The sequence below is a fragment of the Lactuca virosa genome, chromosome 1 (assembly GCF_052849685.1).
Source record: "Lactuca virosa cultivar CGN04683 chromosome 1, Lactuca_virosa_CGN04683_v6, whole genome shotgun sequence".
NCBI classification, from domain to species: Eukaryota; Viridiplantae; Streptophyta; class Magnoliopsida; order Asterales; family Asteraceae; genus Lactuca; species Lactuca virosa.
The window spans coordinates 11,142,402-11,161,085 of record NC_136426.1 but is presented as its reverse complement, the minus strand read 5'-3'; the positions used below and the strand labels follow the sequence as shown (position 1 = coordinate 11,161,085).

Below are 18,684 nucleotides of genomic sequence, written 5' to 3'. Positions count from 1 at the left end.
AAATTAAGGACTAACTTTCGTCTTGATTTTGGGAAAACATAACGTTACAAAACGATCTTATGACAATCTGTAGAGTATTAAGGATTGATTCATCAATCTTTCTCATCATTATAAATCTCAGACCACAAAATATCAACTGGACTATCTTAATGCGATCCAACCAAAACATAACTATGTCACTTTACACAAAAAAAATAAACCCAAAAACAGAAGCAATATGTATAAGAACACTGAGATAGAACAAGAAAAGACAACATCATCTCTCAACCAGAACGTGAACTATCAGCAAAAGATTGATCACGAGACAGTTCACCGGGGCTCCGTGAATTAAACAAATTTGGATACGACATAAACCCATCCTCCATTGATGTCAACCTCTGTGGCTGATGATGAGAAGAACTCAAGGATTCTTGAGAACTCAAAGAACCATAAACACCATTTTCATTTTCATCTTTAATCGAGTCTTGATGGCTGAGATTTCGGTTCTCCTCCGGTGTATGAGGGTGATGATTGTCGCCGGAAAACGGGTTCTCAGGGGACTCGAGTTCGTTCTGTTTCTTCATGAGTTCACTGATTCGGAGATGGGCAAGGCTTGCGGCGGCACGAGCGGCGGCTGCCGCCCGTTCGGCGCTTTCGGCGGCTGCCATAGCGGCGGCCAATACATCCTGTAAATCGTCATGGACACCGGGTTTGATCGTCGGAAGTGGGCGGGTTTCTTTTGGTACAGTGGTCTGAAACTCATCATTCATGGTGGTTTTGGTGACGAGAGACGGGCCGATTTCTTTCACTGTGGTGGTGGCTGATGGCGGAGATATGAACGGAAGAAACTGCTTATGGTGGGATTCCGGCGGTGTTTCTGATTCGTTGTTGTTGAGGTCGGATAATGCGGACTCTGGAAACGGAAGCATTTCGGGTCTGGAATCGAATTCCGGAGGAGCAGAAGAAGGTTGTATGGAGGAATTGGGGACCTCGGGAAAATCTAAAATGTCAAATTCCTGATCAGAGTCTGACTCTTCATTATGGGTTTCTTCTTGTGGTTCTTCATGTTTTTCTTCTGGAAGAGGCAATTTTGTAGTGGCAAGTTGTGAGGGGCCATTCTGCAAAAAAAAATGTAAAATTGTTGACAGTTGTCGATTTGTAAAAGTTAGAAATTGAGTCAAGAAAAAGAGGGTTTTCCTTTTTGACTTGATGCAGGAAAAAAAAAACGACTTAATTGAGAAAGTGAAACTGCTAACCAGCAAATCTTCATGTGGCTTGAGCAATTCAGTTTCAGATGCAGTAGGATCCCAATCAAGCTCATGCTCCTCTGCAATTTCCTTCAACAGATTGAGCTTTACATCCGGAGGTGGAGCACGAACAGATAGGTGTTCGATCAACTGCAATATCAAATCAAGAAAAAGGGTAAAAAAGTAATTAGCCACCATCTTCAATCAGGCACATTTTGTTCTCTAATTCCCTATTAAGGCATTGTACAATGAAAGATCTATCCAACTATTTGGACAATGTAGTTTGAAAAATCTACACAATCATAAACTTGCTTTGTATTTTGATGGCATTGTTATAAATATAATTGGTGGAATTTTCAAACTACAATCTTTTTATAGAAAGAAAAGAAAGTAGAGTGTTATAAGTGCATTGCTACTTTTTGCATTTAACCAAAAAAAGAATGCAACACTTCTTTTTAATTGATCCCAAACTATAAGTCCAGCATTAGCCTTCATAGTAAATTAGATCAAATCCAAGAAATCAAAATAATATTCAAAGCATTGATTTCAAGCTAGAAGATTCCTCCAATTTATCATTATAGAGGTCATTTTAGAATAGTCAAACACTCCCTAAAAATAATAAAGAAACAGTTAAGTTTTATGACCTGGCGGTTGACACCACACTCTGGCAAGAGTTCAGTGGCAGCAATAACAAATTCTTTGCCATATTTACCAGCAAAAGCCATCTGAACTTGGATCAGCTCAGGAAGATCTGCACATCTTGGAGCAGCAAAACAGAGACTTGAAATCGCCTCTTTCAGATCAAGAGGACATTCCCTGTATTGTATGTAGGACAAGATTCCATAAAATTAGATAATCAGGAAAATTGATAATATTAACAAGAACTAACATTTCTTGATAGCACATCAAGAAATCTGACCTATTAACTGTTTTTGGCATTCAAATCATCATATCATAACTTTCACACTTGTAGTTCATGAAAGCATTCTCAATAGAAGGCTTAATTAAAGGGGAAAAAAACAAAATGACCAAGAATCTAAATTGAATCATTAAGAGAGAATCAAACATACTTTTGAGTTTCAATAATTGGAAGACGAACAACCACAAGCTCACAAAATAACTCGATGATTTCTTGAGCTGCCATCATTTTTTCTTCCCTTATAATATGCTCCACCTAAATAAGACACATTAACCATAGATCCATGAAAATGTACTATATGAAATACAAAGCAAATCATATGTTTTTCTTCTCATGGAAACAGCTACATGAATGAAAAATAATATCAATACAAAGAAACAAAGGGATTATACTCTGATTCGAGCAGTGGCTTCTTGACCAGTCTCAAGAAGTTTGGCAATGTCACGACGCATCTGCTTTATATGAATCTCTCTACGATTCCTCAGCAGTTTTATGCGTGGGATCGTCAGTTTCAGAAGTGTTTTACTGCATTCAACAATATGAAACCAAAATTATTTAAACATCGAGACAGAAGAAGACCAAAAACATACAGAGTCGCGTTCTCATCCAAGAAAAATCAATGTTTGAGCGACCTAAGTCGTGTTAATGAAATATCATCCATCCATAAAAGAAAATATACTCTGATTTTGGTACAACAATAATGATCACATAAATTTCAATAGAAATCAACAAGAATAAGAGAAATCCGGATATAAACAGTGACTAAAACTTGAAAAATGGAACAACTAGATAATGTTTCGAGTGAATTCTGTAGAAATTAAATACCATTTTGAACCCTTGAACGCCCCCTTGCTGAAGAAAGAATCAAGCATCGACATCTTGAATTCGCCTCCCGATCTTCCGATTACAGTTATATATGTGCACTGGATTGTCTGATTAAAAAAGAGCAAAGGGGTTATCAAAGAAAACAGGATCAACTAAAAAATATGATTTACTAGTCCTATGTGTCGTACACACACACCCACTCCACTATGAACGAATTATACGCGTCTACAGATATATCATCATCAAAGGTGGAATTTCGTTTCCTTACTTAAGATGGAAGAAATTGTTTACTTCTTCGTAGATTCGTATCGCGAAGCTTTTATGGTAAAATTGAGATATTGGGGATATTTGATTTCTCACCTTCAAACTTGCTTGGATGGAGAAGCCCGTCGACGCAATTTAATTAAGAAAATTACATTTGCACCCCTCAGATTTCATATACAGTCTATTTCAGCCTTAAAGTCTAAGTTGAATTTGAGATTACAGTCCATTTCAGCCTTAAAGTCTAAAGTGAATTTGATCTGAATATCTGATAGCTAAAGGAGTCTGTTATTATAAAGGTGTTAAGAAATCCGGGTAGGACACAAAGTTCGGTAAAAGAATATGGATATTTAATGGATCGTATGTGTTTATTTTCTGTGATTAATATTTCGATCTTATATGCATAGGTTGTATAAAATTTAATCATGTGATAATCCACCAAAGACACTTTCTATTGCAGGCTTAAAAAGAAATCAATCTTACAAGAGAATAGATGGAATGCTCGATCACGTGAGTGAGCCAAAAATAGTGAAATATGAGTCTATATAATTATGTAACCGGAATTTGGATAACAACCAACAAGTAATTGTTTTGGGAAGCTATTAGTGGTCATCAGAAAAGTACAACCGTTTTTCAGAATTTTTGTTGCATAAACAAGATCATGCATCTGCATCTGACACCACAAAAAACATTGACATACTTTTGAGTGGTATTGTAGTAAATAGTAATAGATATACATCAGGATTTTCACTTGGAATTTATTTTTGTTATTTTCCGAAAATTTATCATTTTCATTTGTTTTTCAGATATCATTTTACTTTGAATTCTATTCGTATCCAATACACAACTTTCTTCATCTCTATAGTTGTGAGAAGCTTCTGCAACCATTGATACTCTAGCTCTTGACAAAAAAGAAAATTCAAAATCATATTTCTCTATATAAGGACCATGATCAATTCGATGAGATGATATATATTTAAATTACGCAATAAAAAAAGTAAAAGTACAGTATTAGATGAACTGTTAGTCATCTATATCCGAATATTGATGTTCCCATCAACAATATCATCAAAGAAACATTCCACCATTTTTACAAGACATAACTCGATTTAAATCTCGAGTTTATCATCAACAATTACAGTATGCTAATGTGAAAAACATAAGCTAAACCCATTTATCCCCAATCTCATCAATGAAATCTAAGGTACACAAAATGGTAAACAATTGTGAAGGAAACCTCCATTATAAGCTTGTTGCAGCTTTTCCAAATAATTTTCCTTAGTTAACCTATACCCACACAGTGATCAAAGAAGGAAAACCCTAACAATGTAAGATTCAACACTGCTATCATCTCATAATCAAAATCAAATGAAAGGAAAGAACAACAACTATAAGAAATGCATAATGAATCAGCTGAAATTGTAAGATTCAAAAATAAGATCTTCTTCTACTATGGTTTCAAAATTTTGGTAAAAGTGTCATACATATGATCAGGGATCTCTTCCTTATGACGCTCCACAACCTGCTTCACAAAATCTACATTAGATAAGCACAACATGGAATGAAACTCCTTGTTCACCCCTTTCTCTTTCAAAACCATATACACTTGATACCTCGGTTTCACCCTTTTCTCCAAACTATACATCAAAAGACTACCACGAGTGGCCAACCATGAAGGTGTGTAACCAAGTTCTTTCATGAAGAAATCCAACCCTTTACTTAATCTCTCCTCAGAATGTGTAAAACAAATCGGTTGACTCTTAGCAATGATACAGATATCTGAATCACACCACCCGAAACTCTTAAACACCTCAAATTTCTTCTGCAAATTCAACTGATTCATGGAACAAACAGCAGAAAGCCCATAAGAAAACATCTTTGAACGTGGGGTAATCCCAAACTCCCTTTCCACTTCAAGAAGTTTCGCTTCTACCCTCACAGGGCTCTGAGTAACCAATCTAGGGTTCCTAATTATAACCCTCTCGATGTCCTTGATGGAAACCCCGTGTTTTTCCAGTAATAACACATTGCTTCTGAAGAACTTCCCATAGAAAGGCCAATGTGATCGTTTTATAGCTTTAACAATTTTTTCTTTACTGCCCAAAATTCTTCTTAAAAGATTGATAGCCGGTATGATAGATGTATGTAAACCTCTAACTAAAAGATTCGGATCCTTTTTAATGACAGCTACCAGATCCGGTCCCGAAAACCCGATTTCAAAAAGAATCTTAAATTTGGGTTCTAGGGTTTTATCAACTTTCCGTAATAGAATTTGGGGATGGGAGAGAACTACGGATTTAATGTCAGTTTCGGATAAATTGTAGTTTCTAAGGAACTCGATGACGGATTGGGAGTTCTGGGTGGACTTTAAGTGGCGTACCTTTGTAGAGGCGGAGATGGCTTCTTGTTTGGTGAATCCGAGGGAATCGATGAGGTAATCCACCATGAAATGCGGTTGAAGATCGGTGGATGGAGAGGATGTTGTTGTTGAGCAGTGAAGGAGATTGAGGAAATAGGAAGATGAATTGACGAGAAATGTCTTGGAAAGTTGGCCATGGCTGCTGCGAACAGAAAACATTCGTCGAGACTGAGCCCCAAAAAGAAGGGCAAAGCTCGTAAAGATGTCTCAGTCACAATATAATGACATCGGAACGGCGACGGGACAATATAATCCGGTTCAGTTGTTTGTAAAGAAACCTATTTTCTAACACAATTTTTTTTTATAGATGATTACGTATAACAATCAAATATCCTAAATTTCTTGTTAAGTTAAGAAAGTTGGATGATGTTTAATCCTCTTCATGTTTACATGACCATCATAAAATCAACAAACTACTTTAAATATTCACAAAGGTTTGAAAATACTTGAAATTGAAATAATCAAAGATATATTTTTAGGCTTTACGTTATCCTGAGCTCACAATTTTAATTGTATTTCCTATTAAGTTTTATTGTAATTTCATTTTGAAATACATAACCGAGTCTGGCCGAGCTCGACCTTAAGCTTAAATTAAGAAGCCAAATAAGCCATGTCATTTCTTTAAACTTAAAAACATATATGATTCTCCTTCCCCCATTCTTTATTCATATTATCGTTTTCTTCTAATCCAGCAAAGCAAAAGAGAGCCTAGGACGAAACCTTCAACCTAAAATTCCAAATATTAGCCATCAACTAGAAAACCTTCTTCATTGTCATCTTATATTCTTGGAAGCTGAATCGACATATAACCTTTCATCTCGATACTACTGCCTGAATCCAATCAGAATGAGGACATTTGGATGATAAATATTTTGGGAGAAGATTTGTATATTGCCTCAATTCTTTGGTAAGTAACTTGATTCCCAATAAATTGAAGAAGAACATCTATTTCTTATAATCTATATGTACTCTTTTCATTATCTAGAATCCAAAGAAAGGATGTGAGTTCTTTGAATGGTTTGACTTGAACTTCCAAATAAATAGTATATAGAGGTTGAATTATGGCTTTATTGACTGATTTGTAACTACCATTTTAAAGAAATTTTGGACATAAGTTGATAGTTAGTTGTACAAATACTTTTAAGTTGTACAAGTACTTTTAATGTAATATTGACGATATTTTGTACGGATGTCATTATAATGTAATATCGCCACCAAAGGGTCTTGAGTTGACGGATAGGTGCCTCTCAGCCAAAATGTTGAGGGTTCTAGTCTCGCTGCGGATGAAAGGTGTAGATTTGGTAGTAGAATAATGTGTGCGTGTGTAAGTCATTCTTAAAAATAATAATAAATAAATAAATAAAAAGTAATATCGGCCATTTCAATGTCATTTATAGCATTATACTTACATTTTAATGTCATTCATAGTATTTTATCTTAAATTTGAATGTTAGGACCGTCAATTATAGTATCATACTTTTATTCATTTTAATGTGAATTATAGCATTTTTACTTTCATTTCAATGTGAGTTGTAGCATTTTACTTTCTTTTTAATGTCAATCATAGCATATTTCTTTCATAATATTTTCAATTACGTGTAATAGTCACATTTTAGTGCAAAGAGATTCAACCTCATTTTAAGAATTTTTGTCAGCTAAATGATTTAGTTTCATGCCTACAACATTTTTGCAATTTAGTTTCAAGGGGCATTTCTGTCAACACGCTCTCAAATCTAACATATCACTACTTAAACCAAATAGATTCAACCTGGTTTTGCGAATTTTTTACACCTCTATAAAAGTAAAATTTTAAAGCAATCTACTTTGATTTTAGGGCAAGTAGGACCTACTTTCAACAATTTATACCAATATACTTTATTTTTATAACAAAGTCAAACCTACATGTAACGTTTTATAGCAATATACTTTCTTTTTACAGAAAAGTCAAACCTACAGATACATTTTATAGCAATATATTTTCTTGTTTTTGTACTTTCAGCCACAAATTGACAGGTTTTTTAGCAGCATGAAGCATTAATAATGATAATACATTCTACTTACAACATATAAAAAGTTATAGCAGGTTGCTATAACACACAGGTCAGATAACAAATTTCAAAGTAACGTATAAATAGTTGCGACTAGAATTACATACAAAAGGTTGGCACCTAAATTATACAAAAAGAAATGACTAGTGTTTGCCAACAATACACCTAAAATATGTTTTAAACCACATGGTTATTTTGTCATTTTAAATTAGGGTTTTGAAAGAATGAACTCTAGTGAAAAGTAAAAAACGAGTAATGTGTCTTCTTCATAGATTTGTAAAAAAAAGTTGAGAATTTTATCATACTGGAATTGGAATATCTCCGATCTCAAGCTGTGCAGCAATTTCTTCCAATTGCTTCTTCACACTCATATCAATCAACTTGGATTGAGAATTTCCATATCTGATCGTGAATCCGGCCACCAATGACTCATCAATCGCCGTCTTAATCCTCACATTTCTCGCTCTGGTGAGTCTCTGCACTTGCTTTGCGATCTGCGCCAAGTGTTGCCTCTCCAGCTGCACTACAGAAGTCACGATCGCCAACTCCGTCTCCGTCAACTTATTGTAAACAATCTCGAATTCCTTTACTATCTCTTTAATCAAATCGATCCGATTTCTTTCGATCAAGATGTTGAGGAAGTTGCATACGTGTAGTTGGAGGCTCCCCGAAGATGTTATATCATCGATCAATTCTCGTTTTTGCTCTAGACTTACGATTGGACTAACGAAAAAGTTCAACACTTGTTTGTCGGAGAAGAGTTTATCGACCTTCTCGACGTCGGCGGCGGTTGCCTCTAGGGTTCCGTTTGATCTCGCGACCTCCGCCAAGGCAGATGCGTAGCTTCCGGCCGCGGAATCGGCCATTTTGGCACCGGTATAACCGCCGCCACGCCGGGATTTGTTTGTGGTTTTGGTTGTTAGCTTCGGGAGTCTTAGGCCGCCGGAGAACGAAAGATTTGCTGGATTAATGGAATTAGAACTTGGTGATCGAGACTGAAATGTGACCAAAGAATTTTGTAGAGCGGCAGTGGAAGGGGCGGCGGCGGCCATCTTTTCCGGCGAGGGGAGAAAAGGAGAGGCTCGTTAGTTGGGAGGGTTTTTTTTTTTTGGTTTGTGATACAAGTACCTTAATTAATTTACCTCCTAACATCAATCAAATCAACTTTTTATTTTTTATTTGACATTATTTTTTTTTTCTCTTTTTTCCTTTCTGTTTTTTTATTTTTTTTCTTTTTATTTTATATTTTAATATTATTACTATTAAATTCGGATGACATTTTAAAAATTCGGTAAACGTTATAAATTCGCACGACATTATAAAATTCGAACAACTTTTTTGTCCGTAATTAAAAAATATAAAAAAATATTTAAAAACCGATTTTATATAACCGTTTGAATTTATAATGTCTTCCGAATGTTAAAATTTTGTGCGAAATTTATAATAATAATAATAATAATCAAAATATAATAATAATAATAATAATTAAAAAATAATTAAAAACAACAAAAAAACAAAATAGGAAAAAAAACAAAAAAAAAACAACAAAAGACAAAAAATCAAATCAAGGGGGTGGAATTGGAAAAGAAAATGGGGTACTTATAGAAAACCCCTTTTTTTGTGCAACCGAAGGTAGAGATTAGAAAGCGGAAGGTGATCAACGGTCGAGAACGGGGATTCGTGAACAAGGAGAAAGATTAGGCTTTTTATTGATATTTGATATTCAGGATTAAATTATGTACATGTCGGTTTTTGTTTGATAGTTGTAAATAGATTAGAAGTGACTGTCTGTGTTACTAAAACTTGTTGTTTGATTTTATATACGAATGATTATGTAAAATGATTTACCTCAAACAATATTTTTTATAATAATTTATTTATGATTTATCATTTAATTTATAACATTATATTTATAAAATATTTAAAAATAATTTACAAAATGGTGCTATAAATAATTTACAAAATGATGTAATTTACGATCATTCTTCAAAAAGATACATACAAGCACAAAGCAGTTTTCAATACAAAGAACCATTAATCCACAATAGACAATAGATATGTTTAAGGGTTCGTTGTGTGATTGAGAACTTCTTGGTTTCTTTGGGACACCATCAACCATATTTCACAACAAAGATGAATACTCCTTTCCTTTTTTCTCGTAATGTTGATCAAAGATGCTTAAATCTTGATGACCTTTGGTTGAAAATGAAGTCTCTTTCACACAACTTTGATCAAAGATTTGTAGTATAAATTTCGTAGGGATTTACAATAGCATATACAAACCATCACTTTGGTGTGCCAAGTGTTCCTAGTGGGACCCACCAATGAAATTGATGATCCGTGCTACCAAATATGTCAAGTTATGAAGTTATCTTAATATGAGAAAGCAAATACACGTATAATAATACGATATTATTTGATACTAGATTATATACCTTACAACATGAGCAAATTCTATTAAGAACATTGAAAAAGTAATAGCCAACAACAAAAGTTTTCCCTGTACAGACGTTAAAAGACCTCACACAATAGTTTGGAGCAACGAAATCCTTGCACAACAACATCAAAAAAATCATGACCATAACAACAAAATAATGAACAAGAAAACGTGTAGAGCAAGAGCAAGTCAAGAAAATGAACAACAAAAAATCATTCATTCTCACCACCGAATGGTTTGGCTACAGAAATATCATATCCTATTTTTCTAATATAATAATGTAACATCCTGCTTCCTGTCGTTTCTTATTTCAGGGTCGTGGGCCGAAAGTCGATTGTGTAAAGGTTTTAGTCCTTAAGGAGACAAAGTTTAGTCCTTGTGGAATGAGGTAATGATGGTTAAGAGATTTAATGTAACGTCCCAAAAATAAGACCCAAAATTTTTATTTTTCAATTAATAAAACATTATCCCAAAACATCAACATAAATCTCAAAAAGATCAAATGTATCAAACATCACAAATTATCAGAGTTATCATGAAAATGCAGAACTATATCGTGTGTGCACTGCAATCACCCCCGAGCTCTTCCCTTTTGCACCAGAACTACCTGAAACATAAACTGAAAACCATAAACACGAAGCTTAGTGAGTTTCTGTGACATCCTCAAATTCACGGTCCTTTTAAAAATTTTATTTATGCTTATTTGAAAATCAGAGTATTCATTTTAAAGAATAATATTGCGGATTTTGTTCCCCAAAAAAACATGACAATAATATTATCAAAGCATTTACGAAGAAATGTATTTTTGTTTATATTAAAACTTTGGGATGTCATCGTCAATACAGAAACATAAGCATAAACAGACATTACATTCATTTACACTAGTGATTTACATCTCCTTAAATCTCTTAGTGTAAAGTAGCTTCGTATTGACACTTGTGATACAATTAAACTGAGTGGGTCAGGTTGGGAAACCTGGTGAGTACATAGGGTTTTCAACCCACAATAATAAAGTTATTATGTTTCATCATCAAACAATTAACCCAAGTACCCATCCCCATTATCTTCTTTGTTTCTTAAGGGTGTTCCCTAAGAATCATCTATCATTCACCCATTCATTCCTAAGGATTGTCCTAAGGGATAGGCACGAAGTCCATCGCTGCTAGGGTTTATAAAACATACACTAAGTCCATAGCTGTCGAGGTTATTTGTTAGGCACTAAGTCGATAGTTGCCGAGGTTATTTGTTAGGCACTAAGTCCATAGCTGCCATGGTTTATCTCTTTTATTGACAGTGTTATTTTAGGTAGTCCAACCATAATACATGTCAATGGGTTTTTAGAGTACATCTGATGAACATATCGTTCACAACACCTATAGATTGCAAGTCTGCTAGTGTTCCACTGGACTGTCTAGAATAGTCTGTGGTTGTCATCTATACTCTGCTAGATGACTAGGCAATCGCTTGGGTCATCGTTTCTCATCATCTTCCACCTCTCATCATCTATATCATCTTTCATCTCTCATCATTCATCTCATATTTCATCTCTCATCTCATCTCTAATCTACCCATCTTTACCCATCATAATTATAGGTATAAACTACGTATACAGTTTAAATCGAATAAAGCATGTATATTTTGTTCATCCAACATAGATATCAAGAACACAGATAATATGCACACATAGCACGTAATTTATATTAAATACTTCATATCTATGTGTAAGATGAAAATAACCATACACTCACTTATTAAAGTGATGATTCCAAACTCGGGCAGCGCTTCGCTTCTAACGATTCTATTTCCCTTCGACGAAACCTAGCATTATTATTGCTAAGTTTTAGTCTAATATTTATTGCGACTAATTATCAGTCTAGATTCATCATTAACTCAAAGTCTACTTTCATGATCTATCAAGTAAGGAACAACCAGGTAGGATCATAGCAGAGGTATGGTCAATTTGGTATACGAAGTATACTGTTTGGAAATCCCACTTTAAACACCTCACTAAATCACAGCATAGACATCATCTACATAAGTAGATCAATCAGTATAACGACTTGGAATCACTGATAAATCTTGTTTATAGGTTCATAATAACGATAATAAACTTAAACATAAGTTATACTTAAAATACGATAAGCATAACTCAACTTACAGGGGGTTTTAGCGAGGAACCGGGCTCTGCGGGGGCAGAACTTCCGAGCCTAAAGCTCTTCTTCTCGGATCCTTCTAGCGCTCTGGGGCTTTCCTCTAGCAATCAGGAGTTACTAGGGCTTTGGGAGAGGTTTACAGAGAAGTTAGAGAGAGAGAGAAAGGGTTATGGTGTGAGGAAAATGAGGTGCTCTCGCATCCTATTTATAGGCTGGAAAATGGCCAAACTTGTCCATTTTGAGCCTCTAACTCTTCGAGTTGGTGCCACATGTCACCATCTGGTGGCAAGGCGTGGGGAGAAAGCAATGGTCCAGATTAAGTCACGTCACCCATTTCGCAGCAGCACCCTTCCGACTTCTAAATTCCGTAACTTTCGCATACGAGCTCCGTTTTCAATGTTATTTATATCCACGTGTAGGTATTGACAAGATGTACAACTCTCCTTTTGACTCCATCGGCTAATTCTCGACTGATTTTAAATTTAACAGTATGAGAAAATTACATTGTTAACGACTGTGTAAAATTCATAACTTCTGCATACGGACTTCGTTTTCGACTATCTTTTTATCGTTGAGCTCCTATTAATGAGATCTTCAATTCTCATTTAGGTTGTGTCGGCTAAAAATCGATCGATATAAAATTCGAATTCCGGGTTGTGCACTACTATGCTAAATCTTAGAAAAATCATAACTTCCTCATACGAAGTCAGATTTGGACGTTCCTTTTATGCACGTTCTTGGTATAACGTATACTATGACTTTTGTTTAGATCTCTAAGGCTAAAAAGTAATTTATCAAAAATTCACTTTTTAAGTTATGCGGTGCCGTGCCGGTTTTGCTATAAAACTTCGATGAGTCATAACTTCTTCGTTATAACTCGGATTTCGGTGTTCTTTATATGTACAGAACCCTTGTGACATATACTATAACTTGGTTAAGATTATTTACTCTGAATAATCTTCCATAAAAAAGTCATTTTTAACGCTTATTGTCACTAAATTGACTAGCCCAAATCTGCGGGCGTTACAGTTTCCCCTAAATACCACATACCGCACATATCAAAAGTATAATGGGCCCTGCACGATTAGTGTAACGGGCCCCGCCCTAACTCGCATAATGGGACCCGCCCACTGAGTATAACAGGCCTCGCCCTAACTCTCACAACGGGCCCCACCCAACATACAAACATACAAATAAAACAAGTAATGACATACAAATTATCCATTGGGCCTTCGACCTGCTAAACACAGTGAGGAAGACTCACATCAGACTGCTGAATCTCACAGATCAGTCTCTAGCTGTTGGCCCGACAATCCTCGCACTATCATCATAGATAACATCCAATTAATAACTGGGTTCCAATCCATAATCACCAGTCTAAATTAGGGTAAAAATACCATTTTACCATTTACCTAGCTTGGTCCAAGACCAAGGCCCAAACTAACTACACTAAAAGGCCCAATTCCAAAATGGTCACCCAAAGCCCAATTTTCCAAATTGGGACCAATCCCCTTTGTGGGCCTTCATCCAAGAGAACCCAAAATAAAACATCAGCCCAAAATAAACCTAATGGCCCAACAAGGCCCTATTCACCTAAAGTCTAAACATCGACCAAAGCCGAGAAGCCCAAACTTCTGAAGCCCATCTGCTGATTACGGTGGGCGTACTCAGCTCGTACGCTTAGCGTACACGCTCTGGTGCTAGTATGCGCAACGTACCAGGTTGTACGCCCAACGTACTCCCCAGTTGGCCAACCCACATCGGAAAGCTCTTAATCTATTCAGCTCCTACTCCATACTCTCAGATCTGGTCCTAAAAGATAATTTATCACGTAAAGTTGGCAACTTTACGTGCATGCATGGCTTAATGAGGCTCTAGAGCTCAAAAGAGCTTAACACATGCATGAGTCCATAAACACTATAAAGTTTGCATCTTTATGCTTAAGGAACCCTTAATATGTCAAGATCTAAAAGGTTAAACTCCGGAAACGGCCTTAGCTCACAAGGACTAACCAAAAGGGACCAAAATGACCATAAACAAGCCTAAATGAAGATCTATTCAATGAGTTATCAAGCTATGAACTTTATACCTTAAAATCCACGAAATGGAGAAGCTAAAGTTGGATCTCTAAGCTCTTCTCCAAAGGATGAGTCTTCAATCTTCTCCTTCCACTTTAAGATGCACAAAACACACCAAAAATGCTTCACAAGAGCTCAAAAGCACCACACAAAGGCTAAGGGACGAAATTAGGGTTTGAGGATGTGGAGTTTGGTCTAAAATGTCCACGAGGTGGGCTAATGATGCTTAAATAGGGTACGAACCCTAAAAATTAGGGTTTGTCCCTGGCCTGCGTACGACCAACGTAACCCACGTACACCTAACATACGTGGTCGATGCCGACAATCATATTTTCAGCTAGTACGCCAAGCGTACTAGCCAAAAGGACCAAATTACCAACTTTTTAAAATAGAGATTAAATGTGAAACTTACCAACTTCAAGTGTTACAATTCTCCCCCATTTGAATCAGACTTCGTCCTCGAAGTCCGCTGCTCCGAACAACTCCGGATAGTGTTCCCTCATCTCATCTTCCGGCTCCCAAGTCTACTATGAACCCTTGCGATGTTGTGATTGGACTTTCACCGATTCAACAACCTTGTTCCTCAACAGGGCCGGTCCAAGACGATTTGAGGCCCTGGGCAAAATAAAAAATGAGGCCCTTTTAAGTAAAAAAAATTATAATCAAATAATGACAACTAATGTACGAAACAATCAAATAATGACCTCTATTTTTAGGACACATCCTGGTTGCAAAAGGGCAAGACACAAAAACATGACAAATGAAGGTACTTGCACACTTGAAATATATAAGATAGTAATACTAATTCATGCAGCTTATAAAAAGTAAAAACCCTAAGGTAAATAGATTTGGTTTAGAGAATATCTACATATAAACATACATGCTAATGGTTTATTTGTTGATGCACCAATGAATGGTTACCTTTCTAATACTAAGAATTTTAGGACCCCAAAATATCACCTTTTCAAGTACTAAAAATTATCCTTTAATCTTATATTATTCCACCACTGAAAGAGAGGACCAAGCACAAGATAAGTAAATATTAATCTATGTTTTTTTGCACATAACAAAGAATTAATAGACTATATAGATTTATACTATTTATGGGGAGAGTTGTAAGAGTACCTAAAGGTTCTTACGAGTTGTGACTCGATAATAAATTACAAACCTTTCTCCTCCACTTACTTGGGATTTCCTTTTCCTGCTTGATGGGTTGACTGTTGGTTTACCTGTTGAAAATAGTTACATGTTATTTATGTAACAAAATCAATAACAAATAATAAAAACATGGCATTTTATTAATAGAATAGATTTCATTATGACATTTCATCAAACACTTAACAGACAACTAAAATCACATATTTTTTCTCTAGGAAAGAAGCTTGTTCAAAAGAACCTAAATTTTTTGGAGGGAAATAATCAAATAAGCTTGTGCAAAAGAACCTAAATGGAATGTATAAATCGATAAACAAAGAAAATTGGAAAATATAACTAGATAAGCAATACATTACTTTTTGGTTGATATACGCAACCCATTTCAGAAATAAGAGGCATAATCAGACTCAAAATCAGAAATCGAAACTTAAATCTGGAGCTATGGAAAAACTAAGAAAATGGAAAAAGAAAAGCAATAAATTACCTTTAGGCTGATATCGACTTAATCCATTTCAGAAACCAGAAATCAGAGGTGCTTTCAAAATCAAAAATTAAGAGGCGTATTCTCCCTATCGTTTTGACAATTGCTTCTTGAGAACGAGAAGTGCTTTAGGAGGTGGGAGGAGAACTGGGAGATTTAAGAGGCTGTGAGGGTCTTTTCCTTTTTTCCCGCTTACGAGTAGCAGACGCGCAAAAAAAATATGTAAACTGACTGAAAAATGTAAAAATTTTAAAAACTTTACAAGCTAAGGATCGAACACGGGCATCTTATATCAGCTTTAATGTCTACAGGGGATTAACCATCCCAACTGCAAGTACCTTTGATTCATTTTCGCTAATATATTATATATTATCTAAAACCACATATATAGTAATCTACAAAATTTAGGGGCCCCGAGATTTGGCGAGGCCCGGGGCGGTCACCCAACTTGCCCTCCCTCTAGGGCCGGCCCTGTTCCTCAAGGCTTTCATTTTTCGGTAAAAAATCGCTACCGGTCTCTCAATATAATTCAGGCGGTCGTCTACCTGAATATCCTCCAACGGTACCACTGCGAAATCATCCACTAACGTTGACTTGGACCATTGACTTTTGGTCAAATTGATAGTCTTAGAGTGTGGACTAAGGTTTGACCTTAGGTATTATAGCACCGATTTATAAAAATTTTGAGCGATGGTTGTTTGATTGCAAGTGTGAGGCGAGTCTTCTCATTATACTGTGTAGGATGCTAGATTGTCTTTGTGAGTCTTGCATGAAAGATTGTGGTTGGATCATAGCACTTGTATGAAAGACTGTGGTTGAATCACAACACCTGTATGGTAGACCATGGTTGGATCATGGCAGAAAAGACTACAGTTAGGTTTTAGCAATGGAAGTGATTGTAAGATTATGGTTGGATCATAGCATTCTGATGGATTGAAATACACCCCTAAGCTTAGTTGGGCTAGGCCCACTAATATGTATGGTATGTGGTATTTTAGGTAACTCCCTAAGCTTTGTGCTTACAGTTTATGTTTTAAATGTTTTTAGGTACTTCTGGTTCCAAAGGGAAGGGCCCGACTTGATCATACTGCATCACCTGGAGATTTATTTTGCATTGATTGTTATGATTTTATGCTGATGTTTTGAGAATACTTTTACCGTGCTTGTCTTTTGAAACAAACGAATGAATGTTTTTGGTTGATCTAAAATGAATTTTTTTTATTTAGTATTTTTGTGTTGTTATACATGTGCTTTAACAAAAACACTTGTTATAAAACAAATACAAAAGCATGGGGTGACAATTTACCATGAAATAACAATAGTTAAGGTAATTACCAAACAAAGCTAGTTCCATTTATAATTTCTAAAAGAGTCCATTTCTAGAACCAATACTTCTAAGTCTTGCTTTTTGATTCCCAAGATACATGAGACTTAAAAATAGTGATCGTAAGAATGGAAATCTCATGAGCTACATTAGTTTAAACTCATCAAATAATCAAACATTTGAAATGATCTTTTATTTAACTTATACTTTGTATTTTCCAAAATACTTGATAAAACTTTAGCTTATTTCAAACTTTATGCAATGTGATATGATTACAAAGCATGTTTAAACTTTCAATATAAATTATACACAAATCAAACTTCATACAAAAATATAAAATACATAATGCATAATCGTACACATCTCAGTAAAACTAAGTCCCAAACAAACTTGATGTAAAATAAACAAAATTGATTGCATGAGCTTAAATTGAATACAACCAAAGAAAACTTACAGGTTCTCCCATATCTTTTAGTGTATAAAAATACGAGCCTCTAGACTCAACAATATAGTAACAAGTGATAAGATTTAACATGACTTAAGTGTAACACTCATATATTCGGGCTAGTCAATTAAAATAGAATAGGCTATAAAAATGACATTTTTATAGAATATAATTTAGGATAAATAATCTTAACCAATTTATAGTATATATGTGACAAGGATTCCATACATATAAAGAACACTGAAATCCAACTTCGTACGAAGAAGTTATGCTTCTTCGAAGTTTCGCGATTAAACCGACACGACTCTACGTATCGTAAAAAGTGAATTTTTGATAAATCACTTTTTAACCTAAGATATCGAAACGAATTTGTAGTAGTCGTTAAACCGAGAGCGTGCATATAGAGAGCATCCAAATCTGACTTCATAATAGGAAGTTATTATTTTTCGAAGTTCCAATGTAGTAGTGCGGGCACAAAAACCGAAATTAAAAACAGTTGATTGTTAGGAAAAACAATCTAAACGAGAGTTGAAGATCTCATTAATAAGAGTTCACTGATATAAATAACATCGAGAATGAAGTTTGTATATAGGAGTTATGCTTTCTGTAGCGATCTCTGACAACCTAAGTCTATCAAAAATATAAATTCTTGATAGAATGAGAATTACCTATTGAGGTCTAAAGGAAAGTTGTAGATCTCGTTGAGAGATTTCTGGGGATATAAATAACATCAAAAAAGAAGCTCGTATGAGCCATTTCAAGAATATGAAAAAACTGTGTGCGCGAAGTGTGCCACACGTGTTGATGACGTGGCACCACGAGAGGGCGCCATGTGGCATGGTCGGCTGCCCACTTCTGCAAGGGTTTAGGTGACATGACACCACATGATTTGGACATGTGGCGCCATAAGAAG

The 18,684-nt window shown here is 35.4% G+C and overlaps 3 protein-coding genes across 5 annotated transcripts; all 3 read right to left on the bottom strand.

Moving 5' to 3' along the window:
* Positions 1-70: 70 nt before the first annotated feature.
* Positions 71-3,441, bottom strand: LOC145132472 (Regulator of Vps4 activity in the MVB pathway protein). Of its 3 annotated transcripts, none has more exons than XM_079067284.1 (7): positions 3,331-3,441; positions 2,971-3,077; positions 2,538-2,670; positions 2,297-2,400; positions 1,871-2,042; positions 1,236-1,376; positions 71-1,097 (listed from the first exon to the last, which is right to left on the bottom strand). In XM_079067284.1, the coding sequence occupies exons 2-7, from the start codon at positions 3,021-3,023 to the stop codon at positions 264-266; spliced, it is 1,437 nt and encodes a 478-aa protein (XP_078923410.1). In that variant the 5' UTR covers positions 3,024-3,077; positions 3,331-3,441; the 3' UTR covers positions 71-263. The 3 variants fall into 3 exon arrangements, with proteins under 3 accessions (XP_078923410.1, XP_078923394.1, XP_078923402.1); XM_079067268.1 differs by having other exon boundaries at positions 3,239-3,370; XM_079067276.1 differs by lacking the exon at positions 3,331-3,441 and adding an exon at positions 3,167-3,321.
* Positions 3,442-4,318: 877 nt separating this feature from the next.
* On the bottom strand, positions 4,319-5,928 carry LOC145132468 (uncharacterized). The gene has a single exon (XM_079067254.1). It carries the CDS (start codon positions 5,807-5,809, stop codon positions 4,682-4,684), a length of 1,128 nt encoding a protein of 375 aa, XP_078923380.1. The 5' UTR covers positions 5,810-5,928; the 3' UTR covers positions 4,319-4,681.
* A 1,789-nt stretch (positions 5,929-7,717) lies between these two features.
* LOC145132458 (ATP synthase delta chain, chloroplastic-like) lies at positions 7,718-8,818 on the bottom strand. The gene has a single exon (XM_079067242.1). It carries the CDS (start codon positions 8,748-8,750, stop codon positions 7,998-8,000), a length of 753 nt encoding a protein of 250 aa, XP_078923368.1. The 5' UTR covers positions 8,751-8,818; the 3' UTR covers positions 7,718-7,997.
* Positions 8,819-18,684: the final 9,866 nt, after the last annotated feature.

Bases quoted from the DNA above. Each gene is read 5' to 3' on its own strand.
- LOC145132472 (XM_079067284.1), bottom strand. From the start codon at position 3,023: ATGTCGATGCTTGATTCTTTCTTCAGCAAGGGGGCGTTCAAGGGTTCA. The intron at 2,671-2,970 runs GTATTTAATTTC...TGTTGAATGCAG, and splicing joins GCGTTCAAGGGTTCAAAATG to TAAAACACTTCTGAAACTGA. The intron at 2,401-2,537 runs GTATAATCCCTT...TGTCTTATTTAG, and splicing joins AAGCCACTGCTCGAATCAGA to GTGGAGCATATTATAAGGGA.
- LOC145132468 (XM_079067254.1), bottom strand. From the start codon at position 5,809: ATGTTTTCTGTTCGCAGCAGCCATGGCCAACTTTCCAAGACATTTCTC.
- LOC145132458 (XM_079067242.1), bottom strand. From the start codon at position 8,750: ATGGCCGCCGCCGCCCCTTCCACTGCCGCTCTACAAAATTCTTTGGTC.